Source organism: Otolemur garnettii, unplaced genomic scaffold, assembly GCF_000181295.1.
Source record: "Otolemur garnettii isolate 467f Iridium unplaced genomic scaffold, OtoGar3 scaffold00094, whole genome shotgun sequence".
NCBI lineage: Eukaryota > Metazoa > Chordata > Mammalia > Primates > Galagidae > Otolemur > Otolemur garnettii.
The window spans coordinates 7,209,770-7,228,777 of record NW_003852489.1 but is presented as its reverse complement, the minus strand read 5'-3'; the positions used below and the strand labels follow the sequence as shown (position 1 = coordinate 7,228,777).

The 19,008-nt window shown below is 40.8% G+C and overlaps 1 protein-coding gene and 1 pseudogene across 2 annotated transcripts in view; both read left to right on the top strand.

Annotated features, from left to right (window-relative positions):
- SYNRG (synergin gamma) overlaps positions 1-19,008 on the top strand; it is a 97,058-nt gene that overhangs the window by 6,388 nt on the left and 71,662 nt on the right. Inside the window, exons 2-6 of the mRNA XM_023516604.1 lie at positions 5,796-5,836; positions 9,557-9,678; positions 14,106-14,236; positions 15,186-15,291; positions 15,839-15,950. Coding sequence (XP_023372372.1) covers positions 5,796-5,836; positions 9,557-9,678; positions 14,106-14,236; positions 15,186-15,291; positions 15,839-15,950 — 512 coding nt within the window. The remainder of the gene's footprint in view (positions 1-5,795; positions 5,837-9,556; positions 9,679-14,105; positions 14,237-15,185; positions 15,292-15,838; positions 15,951-19,008) is intronic.
- LOC100941786 lies at positions 667-1,366 on the top strand (annotated as a pseudogene). The gene has a single exon (XR_002774729.1). The product of XR_002774729.1 is annotated as a ferritin heavy chain pseudogene (transcript).

Here is a 19,008-nt window from a genome sequence, read left to right as displayed (position 1 = left end):
GCCTTAGCCGGTTGAGCTATAGGCGCCGAGCCTACAAACATAACTTTTAGACACACCAGGACTAAAACATAACTTTTAGACACACCTGTACTTTTGTGTGACTCATTTTATTGCAATATTCACTTCATTGTGGTGATCGGGAACCAAACTCCCAGTATCTCCAAGGTATGCCTGCTACTACCAAATTTCAACTTGTAACTTAAACCTTTTGTGCAGTTAGCACGTTAACTTAGCTACTACGTCTTCTGCACAGTTCAGAAAAGCTTTTCACCCTTGGGGCCTCTGAGTGCAAACTTGCTTGTCAGCAGCAGAATTTGCCTGTGATCCAGAACTTCTACAAGACTGTAAATGCCATGAAATAGATGTTCAACTAGAACTCTGTAAACCACCTTACAAAATTCTTTAAAAATTAAAACATTTTAGAACTAGACTCTAAAGTTGGGTTGTCAGCATTTTTCTGGGGGACAGGGTTGTGTAAGGGAAAAATACATTACTGGAGACATTCTTCACTCAGAGTTGCCGCTGATTCCTGCTTCAACAGTGCTGGGATGGAACCTGGCACTCATCCCCCACCCTGGCCATCTGCTCACAACCAGCCCTCCTACACCTCCTCACTGCGCCCTCCAACCACCCCAAGGCCCATGACACTGCTCTTCAGCCGCCTCCATGATGACTGTGTCCCCTTGGCAGGTGTGCCAGAACTACCAGCAGGACTCAGAGGTCGCCATCAACCACCAGACCTGCAGTTCTACGCCTCCTACCTCTACCTGTCCATGTCTTACTACTTTGACCACAATGATGTAGCTTTGAAGAATTTTGCCAAATACTTTCTTTGCCAATCGCACGAGGAGAGGGAACATGCTGAGAAACTGAAGAAGCTGCAGAATCAATAAGGTGGTGGAATCTTCCTTCGGGATATCAAGAAACCAGACTGTGATGACTAGGAGAGTGGGCTGAATGCTATGGAGTGTGGGACACTCTTGGGAAAAAGTGTGAATCAGTCACTACTGGAACTGCACAAACTGGCCGCTGACAAAAATGACCCTTGCTTGTGTGACTTCATGGAGACACATTACCTGAATGAGCAGATGAAATCCATCAAAGAACTGGGTGACCAACCTGTCCAAGATGAGAGTCCCTAAGGCTGGCATGGCAGAGTATCTCTATGACAAGCGTACCCTGGGAGACAGTGATAATGAAAGCTAAGCCTTAGGCTAACTTCCCCTTAGTCACAGGTGACTTCCGTGGTCACCAAGGCAGTGCATGCGTGTTGGGGTTTCCTTTACCTTTCCTATAAGTTGTACCAAAACATCCACTTAAGTTCTTTCATTTGTACCATTCCTTCAAATAAAGAAATTTAGTACCCCCCCCCACACACACACAGAAAGAAAAGAAAAATAAGTTATTGAGCCAAACTGCTCACGTGGTGCAGCAGAGCCAGGCACTGAAGTGTACTTTTGCAGCAGGAGAAACAGGCATTTTAATTTTAATTGCATGATGCCATGGAAAGAGAATAGCAGCTAATGCTTAAAAGCCATATTCCTCAATGGCTTACAAGCCAGGATTTTTAAAGACAGGGGTACATTTCAGGCAGGCAAAATTGTAAATCAGTACATGGAGGTTAAACATTGGCCTGGCCCCCAAAGCAGGATATCCTCAAGTGGGGGGCCTCCAAATCATAGGTAGTCTCAGGGATTCTTCGATTTGCAGAAGGGAATATCAGGATGAGCATGACTATTCCCAGGTCCTTCAGGGAGGGATTTAGAAAAAAGAATAGCTTGTTAGGCCATCAGAGTTCATTTCCTCAGATCCATTTTGCATTTTCCATCTGAGAAACAACTTAAGAACACAAATTATGAAACCATCTGATATGGTTTGGACATTTGGCCCCTCCAAATCCCATGTTGAAATACGATTCCCCGCTCTGCGCCTATAGCTCAAGTGGCTAGGGTGCCAGCCACATAACTTGAGCTGGCAGGTTGGAATCCAGCTTGGGCCCGCCAAACAACAATGATGCTAACTACAACCAAAAAAAAAAAAAAATAGCCGGGCGTTGTGGCAGGCACATGTAGTTCCAACTATTTGGGAGGCTGAGGCAAGAGAGTTCCTTATGCCTAAGAGTTGGAGGTTGCTGTGACCTGTGACACCATGTCACTCTACCCAGGGTGATGGCTTGAGACTCTTGACTCCTTTGCAGTTATTATACTTTCTGATGCTCTGAATATTCCCTTTTTTTTTTTCCTGAGACAGTCTCAGTATGTTGCCCTCAGTAGAGTGCCGTGGCATTACAGCTCATAGCAACCTCAAACTCTTGGGCTTAAGTGATTCTCTTGCCTCAGCCCCCCAAGTAGCTGAAACTACAGGCGCCCACCACAACGTCCAGCTATTTTGGGGTTGTAGTTGCCATTGTTGTTTGGAGGGCCTGGGCTGGATTCGAACCCACCAGCTCCGGTGTATGTGGCTGGCACCCTAGCTGCTTGAGCCCCAGGTGCCGAGCCATCCATTCACTTTTCAAGACCAGCCAGGTGCCCCAGAACTTTCCCTGAAGGGACTCAAGATTTTCCTTTATTTCCATGGCTGGAAGGTCTTCAGACCCCCTAAGAGGGGTCCAATGTTCTCTTCAAAAGTAAGAACACATAAATTTGGCATACAATTCCTCTTAGAAACTTTGCCTTTGGATCACTGACTCCTTTCCCCACTAAGAACCTTTCCCCACTAAGTTTTCTCTGTTGATTTGTCCCTTTTTCTTTCTAGTCTCAGAGAAGGAAGTCCCACTTCATTTTCAAAGCAGATATCTTTTGCTACCTTGCTATTAATCTCATTTCCTCACAAACCCTGCTTTTATCAATCACTGAGTATCTTTTTGTCTCCTGAATCTTTCTTTCTCTCTGTAGGTCTCTTCCTCTGTTAAAATTGCTCACTCAAAGATCACCATTTTCAAAAGCAATGATTTTTGAAATCATTTTGCAAGAGCAATGAAATTATTTATTTCTGAATCTTCCTTCTGATCAGCTTTAATTTGGTGCTTCCACAGTTACAACTGAGTGATAAGCAGCTCCCTTGGTTCTCAGTGACCATCCCTACTGATTTTCACTGTGAGAACTATCCAAGGTTGACCTTAGTGGTCTTCTTACTAGACATACAATCCCTTGGCTATTTCTTTTTTTTCTTTTTTTTTTTTTTTTTTGAGACAGTCTCACTATGTCACCCTTGGGAGAGTGCTGTGGTGTCACAGCTCATAGCAACCTCTAACTCTTGGGCTTAAGTGGTCCTCTTGCCTCAGCCTCCCAAGTAGCTGGCACTACAGGCGCCTGCCACAATGCCCAGCTATATATTTTTGTTGTTGTTGCAGTTGTCGTCGTTTAGCTGGCCGGGGCCAGGTTTGAACCCACCAGCCTGGGTGTATGTGGCTGGCACTAGTTCATCTATAAACACAGCTGAATTTTTTTCACCTTAATTTAAAAAGAACCTAGCTAGATTTACCCAGCTTTTTGTCCTGAGCTTGAGTTACTTTTCTGATTGCCTGCTAGATTGCTTCTCATGAACACAGTCCTACTCATTGGGTTCCTGACTTCAGTGAACAGCGTCACCATCCTTGCCATTGCTCAGACTCGGTGTCTCAGCGTCACCTTTAGCTCGCTCTGCTTTTTCCCTACTCTTTCCCACCCTGCAGTTGCCATGTCCTGTTGAGTGCTTTTCTTACCTGTTTTTCATTCACTTCTGCTTTTCCATCTCTACTGCTTTAGTTATGACCCTTGTCGTCTGTTGCTAAGATTTTCATGAAGCGGTTTTGTTGGTGATTCAGTGTAGTTATAGCCCTGACGTGAAACTAAGCATTTATATATGTGCCCTGAATGCTTAAAATCTGTGCCTGTGAGAGGAATCTGGAAGTAGAGGGGTCCTCTGCAGGACTGAGCTGCAGGATCCCAATAAAACAATAACTGAAAGCTGCTGGTAGTGAGGGCTTAACTACCAGCCAGCCACTTTCCTAGTGCCTTTACTACATTATTTCATTTAATCCTCACAGCAGCCTTCATGGGAGTCATTGCTGCTGGGAGCCTCCAAAATATTCTGGGGTTGTGGTGCCCTGAAGAAAAACCATAAGCACTGGGCAGCCCTGATTGTCTTCCCTAGGATTAGAAACCCTCAGGAGCCAGTGTGAGCAGGGCAAGCTCATCTGCTGAACACTCTCCCTTCCTTTTTTTATTTACCAACTTCTACCTATTTTTTTGATTATGGAAATAATACTTCTTTATGGTTAAAAAAAATTGACAAATACATATAAAGCTAGAAGGAAAATATCCCTGTCTCCTCTTCATTCCCTCTTTCCTCCCCCACAATCACTGTGAACAACTGGGGTGATCCTTCACCTTCATTGATTCCTCTGAGTGTCCCTGCATCTCTGGCCTCAGAGCTCTTGCTCTAACTATGTAGTATGCTTTCTATCTTCCTTTAAGATTCAGCTCAAAGGCTCAGCGCCTGTGGCTCAAGCAGCTAAGGCGCCAGCCACATACACCTAAGGTGGCGGGTTCAAATCCATCCTGGGCCCGCCAAACAACAATGATAGCTGCAACCAGAAAAATAGCCGGGTATTATGGCAGGCGCCTGTGGTCCCAGCTACTTGGGAGGCAGAGGAAGGAAACTCGCTTGAACCCAGGAGTTGGAGGTTGCTGTGAGCTGTGATGCCACAGCGCTCTACCCAGGGGGACAGCTTGAGGCTCGATCTCAAAAAAAAAAAAAAAAAACTGTCTCAAAAATAAAATAAAATAAATCGTATCTGTTATAATTTGATGCCCTTTTATAGCAGTTAATGTAGTTTTATCCTCTGATAGCTATTTTCCTACATCTGTGACTTAAACATCGTGAGCTATTTCAACCCTTTTTATACTAGACATTGAATAAATGTTCACTGAACTGAATCTAATCTAACCCTCTCATTTTATGGATGGGGAAGTTGGAATCCAAGGAGGTCACATAGTAACAAAATCAGGACTGGTTTCAGGGTCTTTTATTCTTTCTTTTTTTGAGATAGTTTTACTATGTTGCCCTCGGTAGAATGCTGTGGCATAACAGCTCACAGCAACCTCTAACTCTTGGGCTTAAGCAATTCTCTTGTCTTAGCTCCCAAGTAGATGGGACTACAGGCGCCCGCCACAACGCCCAGCTATTTTTGTGGTGGTGTTGTTGCATTTGTCATTGTTGTTTAGCTGGCCTGGATCAGGTTTGAACCCTCCTGCTCTGGTGTATGTGGCTGGCACCCTAACCACTGAGCTATGGGCACCGAGCCTAGTCTCAGGGTCTTCTATCTTCCATTTAAGAAAATTTCCCAGCTCGGCGCCTGTGGCTCAAGTGGCTAAGGTGCCAGCCACATACACCTAAGGTGGCGGGGTTCGAATCTAGCCCGGGCCGCCAAACAACAATGATGGCTGCAAACAAAAAATAGCTGGGCGTTGTGGCAGGCGCCTGTGGTCCCAGCTACTTGGGAGGCAGAGGCAGGAGACTCGCTTGAGCCCAGGAATTGGAGGTTGCTGTGAGCTTTGATGCCACAGCACTCTACCCAGGGGGACAGCTTGAGGCTCTGTCTCAAAAAAAAGAAAATTTCCCTCCATACTTCCATGCCAATGGTTGTGTATCCTGTGGATGTTCTTTTTGTATTGATGTTGAGCAACTTAGTATTGTACTCCAGAACCAGTTCCAGGCTCTATCTATGATTCTCTCATCCATGGAAAAAATGACATGTTTTATTTGAAATCTTTGTACATATGAAGATTATGATGTATTTTATTCTGTTTCAGCTTCATGTTTCCTGTTGCAGGTGGAATAAGACCCCCTCAAGGTATGTGAAAGCTCAAGTTTGAACTTTTGTTTTTCACTATGTAAATAGAAATTAAATTCACTATGTAAATAGAAATTAAATTCTGTGCCTGCTAAATAGAGTAAAATTATGCTACAGTCTTAAACGTATATGGCAGCTACTCTTCAAATTTCTTAAAAATTACATAGTTTGGGGAGTAATAAGGATCATTCCTCTTTTCTCCCAAACTTACATAGACATTACATTGACAGATAGTTATTTAACCTTAGAGGTGATGAGGACTTTCAGGACAAGAGTGTTAACGAATAGGGGATGAAAATGAAATGAGCAGCAATTCTCTTAATGACGTTTTTCTCCTTCTATCTAGTTTTCTACTGTGATACATTGTTAGTACTATTGGGCAAGGGCCACACTGTCTTTTGCTCTATTAGTATCTTTAGCCCCTGGCATGCTGATTGGACATAATAGGTTCTCTGTAGATATTTGTTCAATGAATAAATGAACCTCTTTAGTTATTTTATAGTTATTTTTTCTTTATATGTTATGATTTATTATAATCATGTAGGTAAAAGAGATCACATTCTAATTTAGCTTTAAGTATTTAAATCCAAAAATTAAATTAAAAAAAACAAAGAATTTAAGTCTCAGTTTTATTCCTAGAAATTTCTTTATTAAGTACACCCCTTCTCTCTTGGTCTCAGACCAGAGTCTACCAATATTAATTAGTTCGTGTATTTTCCATAGGACTTCTTGGGGAAAAGGCATGTTTTGTTCACTACTGTGTCCCTTACAGACATTGAAGGAAATAGTTGTGAACGTATATGATCTTGACCCTTACTGCTATGCAGCTGGGACACAGCAGTGAAAGAGGAATATATCTGCTCATCTTTTGCTTCTTTCTGCTCAATTCTCCCACTCTGACATCCTCTCCCTTCCCCCACACCACACTGCTTCTGAAAACTGGCCCTTCTCCCAAAGCCAGTGTTGATCAGTTATGGTAGACTTGCCAGAGAAATAGACACTCCCAGGTCACCAGTAGAGATAAAAGATAAAGAGCGGCTCAGTAGCAGGTGGACAGTGGCTCATCCTGCCTTTGTCTCCCTTTGTAATCAGTGATGGAGGTTGAGTTTCAGGTAAAGTTTTCCAAGGATCATTTGTATTCTTTTCATTGTGTTCACATTTATGCATTATTTAAGCTGTCTGTAATTAGATGTGTCCCAGATTGAGATCAAATGGTTTGAGATCTTTTGTTCTTTTTTTTTTTAACTTTATTTTTTTTTATTGTTGCAGTTTGGCTGGGGCTGGGTTTGAACTCACCACCCTCAGTATATGGGGCTGACACCCTACTCACTGAGCCACAGGCACCACCCCAGAGATCTTTTGTTCTTTAGGAAGGTATTATAGAGTTATGCGTTACCATGGTTATAATTTTGCATTTTTGTAAATAATTCCAGTTATAATCTATATCTGGAGTGAAGGAACGAGACAATAGAAATCCCAAAAAGTTGCCTGATGCTTTTTCTTGTGGAATTTGGAATTGGTTGGGAGTTTTTTGTAAAAAATACAGATGGTAGAATGGACTTTTTGATCATGAAGGCTTTAAATTATTCATGGATCATTTCTGAAAGCATATACAAGAAACTGGAGGTGTCTACAAGATCAGGAGTATTTTTCATTATGTACACTTTTATGCCTTTAAGTGTTGTACTAAATATCTGAGTCACCAATTCAAAAAGAAAATAAAATCAAACTAAATTTTAGGTCTAAAGCAGTGGTTCTCAACCTTCCTAATGCTGTGGCCCTTTAATACAGTTCCTGTGGGTTGCAACCCACAGGTTGAGAACCACTGGTCTAAAAGAATAAAAGGGAATACATCTTACTGTTGGTGGATTCAATCTATATAGTCTAATTCTCTGTGACAGCTCATGGTCTTTGCATTGGGTGTTTATCTGGAGTATTCCTCCCAGATGTTTGCATGGCTTGCTCCTTTGTTTCCTGAGGTCCTTGCTGAAATGCTGCCCTGTTAGTGAAACCTTTTCTGACTGTCCTATATAAAACAGCAACCACTCTATTCCCCATTGCCCTGCTTTATTTCTTTCCTTAGCTGTCATTATGACCTGCTGGATACTTATTTTTTAATTATCTGTGTCCCCTAATTACAAGTTCCATGAGGACAAAGACCTGATTCTGTTTCCTGCTGTGTCCCTAGAATGATGTCTTGACGTGGAGTTGGCCCTCAAATATTTAATGAGTAAATGCCTCTAATAGCTATTACCTACAAAAGTGGGTGTCCATGCATCTGACATTAAGCTAGGTATAAATAACCTACAAGATAAACATAGTATACTTTCCCAGACATTTAATCTTTTAAATTGAAAATTTGATAAAAAGCTCCTTATAGTTCTATCAGCATGGATGTAATAGTGTTCAGGCTATGGTAGGTATTTTGCTTTATCCACTGCTGTATACCCAGCATATAGAACTGTCTCTAATAGATAGTAGGCATTTAGTAGTTATTAAATCCCTAAAGGAGGTGGCGCCTGTGGCTCAAAGGAGTAGGGTGCTGGCCCTATATGCTGAAGGTGGCAGGTTCAAATCCAGCCTCAACCAAAAACTGCAAAAAAAAAAAAAAAAAAATCCCTAAAGGGACATATATCTACTCTCCTTTGTTCTTGGACACGTTTGGGAGACACTAGTCACTATAAATCGTACTTTCATGATAGTTTCCTGCCATTGCATTATGTATTTTGAATGCTGATGGCTGTGTTGTAGTAAATGTTATCTTAGCTATTTATGTAAGGAAAAGGAATAAGAATAACATTTCTCTGAGCATATTAAGTATTAAATAATTTTGTAGATAAGAAAGCAAGGCACAGAAAGAAATTAAGCATATTGTTCAAGATCCCAAAAAGCTCATAAATGGAATTTCTAGTTGGCTTCCAGAGTTTGTGTTCTTACCTGTTATTTTATTAGTTATTTGCTGCTGAATAATAAATTAGCCAAAAGATTTAAAAAGGAAGTATTTGATCATTTTACAATGTGTCCAGGGGTCAGGAATCTGGGAGTAAGTCTGTCTACTGGATGGTTCTTGCCAAAGGCCTGTCATGAGGGCTGCGTTGCATTCATTTGAAGGTTCATGGAACTGGAAGGTCTGCTTCCAAGAAGGCTCATTCATATAGGTGACAAATTGGTGCTGCCTTTTAGCAGGAGGCCTCAGTATCTCACCATGCAGATCCTCCATAGACTTCTTGAGTATATTCATTATGTGGCAGTGGCTGCTTCCAGAGCAAGCGATACAGAAGAACAGGGAGGAACTACAGTGTCTTTAAAAACTAGCCTTGGAAGGTACACACTGTTATTTCCACTGTATCCTATTGGTTATACTGATCAGCCTTATTCATTGTGGGAGAGAATGACACAAAGGTGTGACTACCGGGAGACAGAGAACACTGGGTGCCACTGTGAAGGCTAGATACCACAATTAAACCACACTGTTGACTTTTAAAATATGTACTGGAATTCTACAGAAGAGATGTTTTTCAGAGGAAGTTTTATAACTGGCTTAAGCTCACGTGGCTAGGTAAACAGTAGAGTTAGAATTCACAGTCAGGTCTTCTCAGGAGCCTCTCTCTTTCTATTACATCATACTGCCTTCTGAGTAACAAGTCACTGGAAAGTACTTACGGTTTTAAGAAAACTAACTTTAAAACACATTAACTTTAATAATGACTTTGTTTTCAGCAGGCCTAATGCCAATGCAGCAACAAGGATTTCCTATGGTCTCTGTCATGCAGCCTAATATGCAAGGCATGATGGGAATGAACTACAGTTCTCAGATGTCCCAGGGACCTATTGCTATGCAGGTATTTGCCTCTTTAATCGATTGTTTACAGAGTTACTGTTTGTTGTTATGTGTCTACATACTACGAGCTTAAGGTTACCTTTAGAAATTCAAACTTCGGCTCGGCGCCTATAGCTCAACCGGCTAAGGCGCCAGCCACATAAACCTAAGGTGGCGGGTTTGAATCCCCAGCCCGGACCCGCCAAACAACAATGACGGCTGCAACCAAAAAATGGCCAGGCGTTGTGGCGGGTGCCTATAGTCCCAGCTACTTGGGAGGCAGAGGCAGGAGACTCGCTTGAGCCTAGGAGTTGGAGGTTGCTGTGAGCTGTAATGCCACGGTACTCTACCCAGGGGGACAGCTTGAGGCTCTGTCTCAAAAAAAAAAAAAAAAGAAAAAAAAGAAATTCAAACTTCGTAAGATTGAGAAAAAACAAACAAACAAGAGAAATCAGTTTAGAAAAACCAGTTGACTTAAATCTAACGCTTTCCCAACTGAGCTAGATGACTTTTTAATTTTAATTTTGGTTTGGAAGACTTTTAGAATGACGTTGTGGAAAATTCACAGACCTGATACCATGCTCATAAAACTGTTTTGTTTTTTTTTTGAGACAGAGTCTTGTTTTATTGCCCTCGGCAGAGTGCCGTGGCATTACTGCTCACAATAACCTCCATCTCCTGGGCTTAGGCGATTCTCTTGCCTTGGCCTCCCAAGTAGCTAGGACTACAGGTGCCCACCACAACGCCCTGTGATTTTTGTTGCAGTTTGACCAGGGTCAGGTTCAAACCTGCCACCCTCGGTATATGGGGCTGGCGCCCTACTCACTGAGCCACAGGTGCCACCCTTCATAAGACTTTTTAAAGACTTGATATCCCAGTTTTCCTTGTGAGGAAATGGAAGCTTTGTGAGGATACTCACAGATTGTAGTAACCTAGGATTTGAACCTATGTCTTTGGTATGTGTGTGTTACGTAGTATACGTTGAATTCTCTCTTAAGAGCATGAGGGAGCCTTTGAATAGTTTAAAGCAATGGAGTGACATGATCAGATTTGTATTTCAAAAAGTATGTTGAGCCGGGCACAGTGGTTCATGCCTGTAATCCTCACACTCTGGGAAGACGAGGCGGGTAAATGCTTGAGCTCAGGAGTTTGAGACCAGCCTGAGCATGAGGGAGACCTTGTCTCTAAAAACCAGCCAGGTGTTGTGGCTGGTTCCTGTAGTCCCAACTACATGGGAGGCTGAGGCAAGAGGATCACTTGAGCCCAAGAGTTTGTAGTTGCTGTGAGCTTTGATGCCATGGCACTCTACCCAGGGTGACAAATTGAGACTGTGTCTCAAAAAACTAAATAAACAAATAAAGCATATTGGCATCAGTACGGTCAAGATGCAAAACGTTTCCATTTCCCCAAGGAGCCCTTTGCATCGCCCTTTCTTCCAATTTGCAGCAGAGAAAAAAAAAGGTTGGACACCCCTGAAATAAATTATCTAAAGCACGATACAAGGTGGACATAAAGTTCGTGTGCAATTCAAATTAGTGTACTACTTTAATTGCACACGAACTTTATGTTCACCCTGTATGCTGGCATTGTACCTGTGAACTTGCAGAAAGTAGCAAGACATTTTTATTATATCGATGATAATAATATCAGGAAGTATCTTCGAGATGGCCTTATATTTCATGTTCTGTCTCTAATACTCATCTGACTCTTCATGTTTCCATGCTTTCATTGGCTCATAACCCCTCTTTCTTTCTTTTTTCTTTCTTTCATTTTATCCCCCTGTAGTCTTCCTCGGTGCTTCTTTCCTAAATAATAGTAATAACCATCATTTGTTTACATATGCTATTTTCTTTTCTTTTTTTTTTTTTTGAGACAGAGTCTCATTATGTTGCCCTTGGTAGAGTCCTGGGGTTTCACAGCTCACAGCAACCTCAGACTTTTGGGCTAAAGCGATTCTCTTGCCTCAGCCTCCCAAGTAGCTGGGACTACAGGTGCCCGCCACAACACCCAGCGATTTTTTTTTTTTTTCAGCAGGCCAGGGCTAGGTTTGAACCCACCAGCCCTGGTGCATATGGCCAGCACCCTACCCACTGAGCTACAGGTGCTGCCCCATTTTTATTTATTTTTCATTTATTTATTTTTTTTGAGACAGAGTCTGACTATGTCAACCTTGGTAGAGTGCTGTGATCTGTAACTCGAACTCTTGGGCTTAAGTGATTCTCTTGCCTCAGCCTCCCAAGTAGCAGGACTATAGGCACCCCCCACAATGCCTGGCTATTTTTGGCTGTAGTTGTCATTGTTGTTTGGCAGGCCCAGGCTGGATTCAAACCCTCCAGCTCCAGTGTATGTGACAGGTGCCCTAGCTGGTGAGCTGCAGGCACCAAGCCTACATGTGCTATTTTTATTGTGTCCATTATGTCATTCAGTGGTTGTAACAACGCTATTAGATAGGTAATTTTTGCCCCATTTCATAGGTAAGGAAACATTCTTTCTTTAATAAAATTAATAACCAGTAATAATATAATAATAGTTATAGCCACTATTTGTTGCTTACATGTGCTCTATTCATTGTAGGCACTATATCATTCCCTCCTTGTAACAACTCTGGGAGATAGGTATTTTTTTTTTCTTGAGACAGAATCTCACTCTGTCACCCAGGCTAGAGTGCAGTGGTTTCATCATAGCTTACTGCAACCTCAAATTCTTGCCTCAGCCTCCTGAGTAGCTTAAACTATAGGTATATACCATTATGCCTGGCTAATATTTAGAAGTTTTTTGTAGAGGCAAGGTCTGGCTGTGTTGCTCAAGCTGATGGTAATATTTTTATTCCTCTTTTGTAGATAAGGAAACTGCAATTAGAGTTACCTGTTCAAGGTCATATACTCTTCCATTTTTACATAATACTTCATAATTTTTTATTTCTATGTTTTACCATAGTACTATAGTACAATGACACAAGTATATATAACTTAAGTATTAGTTCAGAATTAGAATTTTAAGTTTAAACCATTGCCATGTTTAAGTCTATTGTGTTTCAAGCTTCAGTAGAACTTTCAGAGTTATTTTTTATCTCTAACAGAAAGAAAATGAGAATAAATTGAGATTTTGTATGTTTTAAGACCATAGTCAGGCTTGGTGCTTATAGCACAGTGGTTACGGCGCTGGCCGCATACTCCCCAGGCTGGTGGGTTCAAACCCAGCCCAGGCCTGTTAAACAACGATGACAACTGCAACAAAAAAATAGGCAGGTGTTATGGCGAGTGCTTGTAGTCCCAGCTATTTGGAAGGCTAAGGCAAGAGAATCACTTAAGCCCCAGAGTTGGAGGTTGCTGTGAGCTGTGACACCATGGCACTCTACTGAGGGTGACATAGTAAGACTCTGTCTCAAAAAAGAAAAAATAAATAAATAAAGGAAATGTAGAAGAGAAGCAGCAGTTTCCAAATGAGAAGGTTTCAGGGACAGGTTTCAGTTAGGGACAGAAGGGGCACCTTTCAGGAAGAAGGTTGAAAAGTGAAAGTTTTCGCTTCATGAAAATTAGCCATTGCCATCACTATCGTTATCATTTTTAATGTCATATTTTGTGATTAGCTATTGTGTTATTTTTATTTGTGGACACTTAAGTAAACTTATAATGTATTGTTAATGTCATTTTTGTTGATTATGTAGATTTTATTTTCTGTAAAAGTTTTACTGTCAAGCCTTTGATTACATCAAAATATTCACTATCCTATTATATTATTAGAAAATCGGAAGGCTGGGCATGGTGGCTCAGGCCTGTAATCCTAGCACTCTGGGAGGCCAAGGTGGGTGGATTTTCTGAGCTCAGGAGTTTGAGACCAGCCTAAGGAAGAATGAGACATCATCTCTAAAAATAGCCAGCACTGGGGAGGGCACCTATAGTCCCAGCTACTTGGTAGGCTGAGGCAAGAGAATTACTTGAACCCAAGAGTTTGAGGTTGCTGTGAGTCATGATGCCATGGCACTCTACCGAGGGTGACAAAGTGAGACTGTCTGAAAAAAAAAATCAGATTTAATTTTATTTGTGGTATGTGTACCACAGGGCAGCCTAATATCTATTGCTGGAAATACAAAGGTATATACAATATAGTACCTCTTCTCAAAGAGTATGGATTAGTGAGCTCAAAGGAATATAATTTATATGTGTATACTTCCATACACACACACACATGCACACACACCCATCAGACTATATTACCTGTGATTTCCTCTGGGATAGTGAAGAGAGTGGAGGGGCTAGACAGTAACGAGAACTTAGCGAGATATTAATGAGAACTTTGCATTTTTAGCCTATGTTCTTTGAATTTTATTAGAATATATTTATATAGTTTACTAATAAGAATATTAAAGAATTTACAGAAGTTACATTTTTCTTTGTGATAACCAAAAGGAGAAATTGTATTTTTTAAGCCTTTATCTCTTTTTTCTAGGCAGGAATACCAATGGGACCAATGCCAGCAGCAGGAATGCCTTACCTGGGACAGGCACCCTTCTTGGGCATGCGTCCTCCAGGCCCACAGTACACTCCAGACATGCAGAAGCAATTTGCTGAAGAGCAGCAGTAAGAGACCTCTAGGAATCAAGGAAATCAAAGATACATTATAGCACTTATCTTAAAAATGGTCAAGTGATCTCTAGTGCAGATAGGAAATGAAAACAGTCAAGTTGGCATTAAAACTCTCAAATACTGTTAGAAATTTAGAGCTGAGAAGGACTTTAAATGTCCTCTGATTCAAACATCTTATTTTACATCTAGTGAAAGTGAGGTTCAGAGAAATGAAACAACCTGTTAGTCCAGATTGCACAGTTAAGCCCAGAACCTGGTGTAGGCCGCCTGATTCCCAGGGCATTACTCATTCTCCCATATGACCCTGCCTTCCCAAAGACGCTTCCTTTATAAATGCAGAGCAAAGAGTGTTTTTGTTTGTGTGCCTCTCTGCTTTTAAATTACTTTTGTATGCAAAAAAGACTTTCCTTTCCTTGCAAATTAGATGATAATTAAATTCACATAGATAATTTAGGCAAATCATTTCTTAGACTCATGTCAAATATTTTAGAATTAATATAGTGAGGAAGGGCCAGGCAAGGTGGATCACACCTATAATACTAGCATTCTGGGAGGCAGAGGTAGGTGGACTGCTTGAGCTCATGAGTTCAAGACCAACCTGAGCAGAAGTGAGACCCTGTCTCTACTAAAAATAAAAAAACTGAGGCAAGAGGATCATTTGAGTCCAAGAGTTGGAGGTTGCTGTGAGCTGTGACGCCACAGCTCTCTAAGGTGACAGCTTTAGACTCCATCTCAAAAAAGAAAAAAAAAAAATATATATATATATGTATATATATATATATATAGGAAACAAGATTGTGATAAGAAAATTAGAGATATCTAGCAGTGCAGTTTACAGTTTTAGAAATGCAAGGTGACATTGCCAAAACTATTAGTAGAAATTTAAATATAGCACCATTGATAATACCTGAAGCTGGTTCTTTATTAAATTGTTTTTCCTCAGAAAACGATTTGAACAACAGCAAAAACTCTTAGAAGAAGAAAGAAAAAGACGCCAGTTTGAAGAGCAGAAGCAAAAGCTCCGACTTCTGAGCAGTGTGAAGCCCAAGGTAATACATTTCCCACCTCGCCCCACCCAAAGCAGACACCCTGAGTGTGCCTCTTCTCACTCTTTCAGTACATTTTGCCACTGAGTCAGCAGCCCAAGCTGAGGCTATGATTGATTCCTTTCATTTTGGTTGATCTTATCTAAGTCCTAAAGGAAAAGATTTTTCCTTTTCTGTAAAGCTGCTTTATTATTGGTAGGAATAGGATAGCATCATTCTCTTTTCAACTCTGCTACCGTGACAATTTTTGTAATCTTTTTCATGGGAAGTGTTAATTTTATATTTGGTGGTATTCCATATTTCTCTTAGGACCCTCACAAGACACTTAACTATCCTAAAATACTTATAAATAGCCCTTTCAATATTTTTGTATTCTGTGGTGTGTCATTTTGTGTTTTTGTTTCGAACATTTATCAGTGTCTAACTTAGAAAATTATAAAAGGTATGTGCTAAAAATATTAGAAACTAATACCTGTGCTTTTTTCTTGGGAGGGTTTAGGACAAAGTGAGAGTTAAGTAAAGAAATACATACATATTCGTTATCTTTTAGACAGGAGAGAAGAGTAGAGATGATGCTTTGGAAGCCATAAAAGGAAATTTAGATGGATTTTCCAGAGATGCTAAAATGCACCCTACTCCAGCGTCGCACCCCAAGAAACAAGGTAGTTTTAATTTAAGAGGTACTAAATTTTCCTTTTCTTGGAAGATGGCTTATAGTCCCAATGTGTTGACCATTGTGAGTGAAGAATCAGTGCAGAACTCTTCCTTCAAGCCAAGTACAGATTTGAACATTTTAAAATTGACAGTGACTTTAAGAGTTCTGGTTTGGATAACATCTATCTTGGGAAGAAAACACCTGTCTGTCTTCTAATTAAATGTCAAGATGACAGGTTCATTTGTAAATCTTCTGTGTATATATGGGTATGTTAACATTTCCATTCATCCAGAGCAAATGTGTTAAAGGAGTTTACCATTTCATTCCCATCATTTAAAAATAATTTTATTTTTTGTCAGCTAGTTTAGATTTTATTTTTCAATGTGATTAAATGTACAAATTCTTAAAACAGCCATGACCTTTAAGAATGGTCATGGGTGCGATAATGCTCCTTGTGAAATTTCAGTTTCTTTACTACATTGCTTTGTAGTTTTTATCATTATCATCAGATAAGCAAAAAAGAAATGTGCCTATTCAGAGCAGGATAAAGAGATTTTTTTTTTATTATTGCTATTGCTTTGAATATTTAGCAGTTGAACCGAGTCTTGTCTTTGGGTACAACTGTTACTATAACTTTAAAAAAATTTAATACTTTGGCTCGGCACCTATGGCTCAAATGGCTAAAGTGTCAGCCACATACACCTGAGCTGGTGGGTTCGAATCCAGCCCGGGCCCGCCAAACAACAAGGATGGCTGCAACCAAAAAATAGCCAGGTGTTGTGGTGGGCGCCTATAGTCCCAGCTACTTGGGAGGCGGAGGCAGGAGACTCACTTGAGCCCAGGAGTTGGAGATTGCTGTGAGCTGTGATTCCATGGCACTCTACCCAGGAGGACAGATTGAGGCTCTGTCTCAAAAAAAAAATTTTTTAATACTTTGATATTATCAGCTAATCATTAATAAATGCAAACAGTTTTCATAAATCTTTTAGCCAACTAAGAAAGTACTGCCTTCTGCTAGAAAATACTACATGGATAAATTTTGTCTTAAACTCTTCTGTTATAGTACCTTTTATACATCTGTGATATCAGGAGGGAAAAAGGTAATATTGGCAAAGTAACCAATTCTTTATTTTCTGGGACAGCTTTGACACTGTTCTGTTAATTTCACTTGTTAGATTATATACCTAAATTCCCCTTCCAAAAACATACTGATAGTAAAACATATACCAAGATTAGCTCGGTGCCTGTAGCTCATGAGTAGGCCACCGGCCACATGCACTGAAGCTGGCGGGTTTGAGCTCAGCCCGGGCCTGCTAAACAACAATGACAACTACAACAAAAAATAGTAGGGGCTCAGTGCCTGTAGCTCAAGTGGCTAGAGCGCCAGCCACATACACCAGAGCTGGCAGGTTCAAATCCAGCCCAGGCTGCCAAACAACAATGACAACTACAGCTGAAAAATAGCCAGGTGTTGTGGCTGGCGCCTGTAGTCCCAGCTAGTTTGGAGGCTGAGGCAAGAGAATCGCATAAGCCTGAGAGTTTGAGGTTGCTGTGAGCTGTGACACCACAGCACTCTACCCAGGATGACAGCTTGAGACTCTGTCTCAAAAAAAAAAAAAGAGTGAAGAAAAAAATAGCTGAGCATTGTAACAGGTTCCTGTAGTCCCAGGTACTTTGGAGGCTGAGGCAAAAGAATCACTTAAGCTCAAGAGTTTAAAGTTGCTGTGAGCTGGGATGCCATGGCACTCTACCAAAAGTGACATAGTGAGACTCTGTCTAATAGAAAAAAAATAATAACATAGACCAAGATTGAAAACAGAGTGGATAGCTAGGTGCAATGGCTCATGTCTGTGATCCTAGCACTCTGGGAGGCCGAGACAGGTGGATTGCCTGAGCTCACAGGTTCAAGACCAGCCTGAGCTAAGAGCAATACCCTGTCTCTAAAAATAGCCAGGCGTTAATGGTGGGTTCCTATAGTCCTAGCTACTGGGGAGGCTGAGGGAAGAGAATTGCTTGAGCCCAAGAGTTTGAGGTTGCTGTGAGCTATGATGCCACAGCACTCTACCCAGGGCAACAAAATGAGGGAGGAAGAAAAGAAAGAAAAGCGAATAGATATTATTCAATAATAAGGTTTAGATCAGGAAGGAAAAACATCTGAAAATGAAAATCATATACTGAATAAGCAAGTCAAGATGTAATTTAAGAGTAGATATTAGAAATTAATACTAAAACTGGAACTGGCATGGAACTGAAAAAGAAGAGAAAGGTAGTGGAATGGACGTTATTAGGTCAGCCATTGTTCTGCCTATATAAATGTCCTTGTTGGCAACCAGATAGAGTTTAAAAATAAGTATTAACAATGAGGAATAATCATTGTTAAGTAATAAATTAATGTTTTGATGTTCAAATGTGGTTAAGTTCTGGCAACATACATGTAATTAATAATTTCTAGTTCAATCACTTCATGCTGAGCCAGAAAGACTGTTCTGAAGCATTTTTACCACCAAAGGCATGTTTTGAGTTCCCCCATAGACTATTTATCCTAAAATATTGAACATACAAACTATACTTACATAATTTTATGCTTCTTATTAATCATATATGTAGCTACAAGAGTATATGGACCAAAATACATCCCACACAGAATTAACATAATTCTAACCCAAAGCAAAGAGACATTGGTTTAGCTTCAGGAGTGTTCAACCTTTTTTTTTCTGTTGCACATTTGAAGAGTAAGACTGATCTTGGGCCACACATTGAATATGTAAACATTTACAAAAGCCGAGTAGCAAAGAAAAGGTCCAAGTGGACTTTTTATGATATTCAACACCACAGATAAGCAAAAAATGTCTTTACAAAATTAGCATGTGGCCCATGGGCCACAGGTTGGACACCTGAGTATACACCAGAGTATATTGCCAGTAAATAGGGTTCATTTGAGAAATAGTCAGAATAGTTAAGAACCTAAACTGAGGCTCGGCGCCTGTGGCTCAAGTGGCTAAGGCGCCAGCCACATACACCTAAGGTGGCGGGTTCGAATCCCTCCCGGACCCGCCAAACAACAA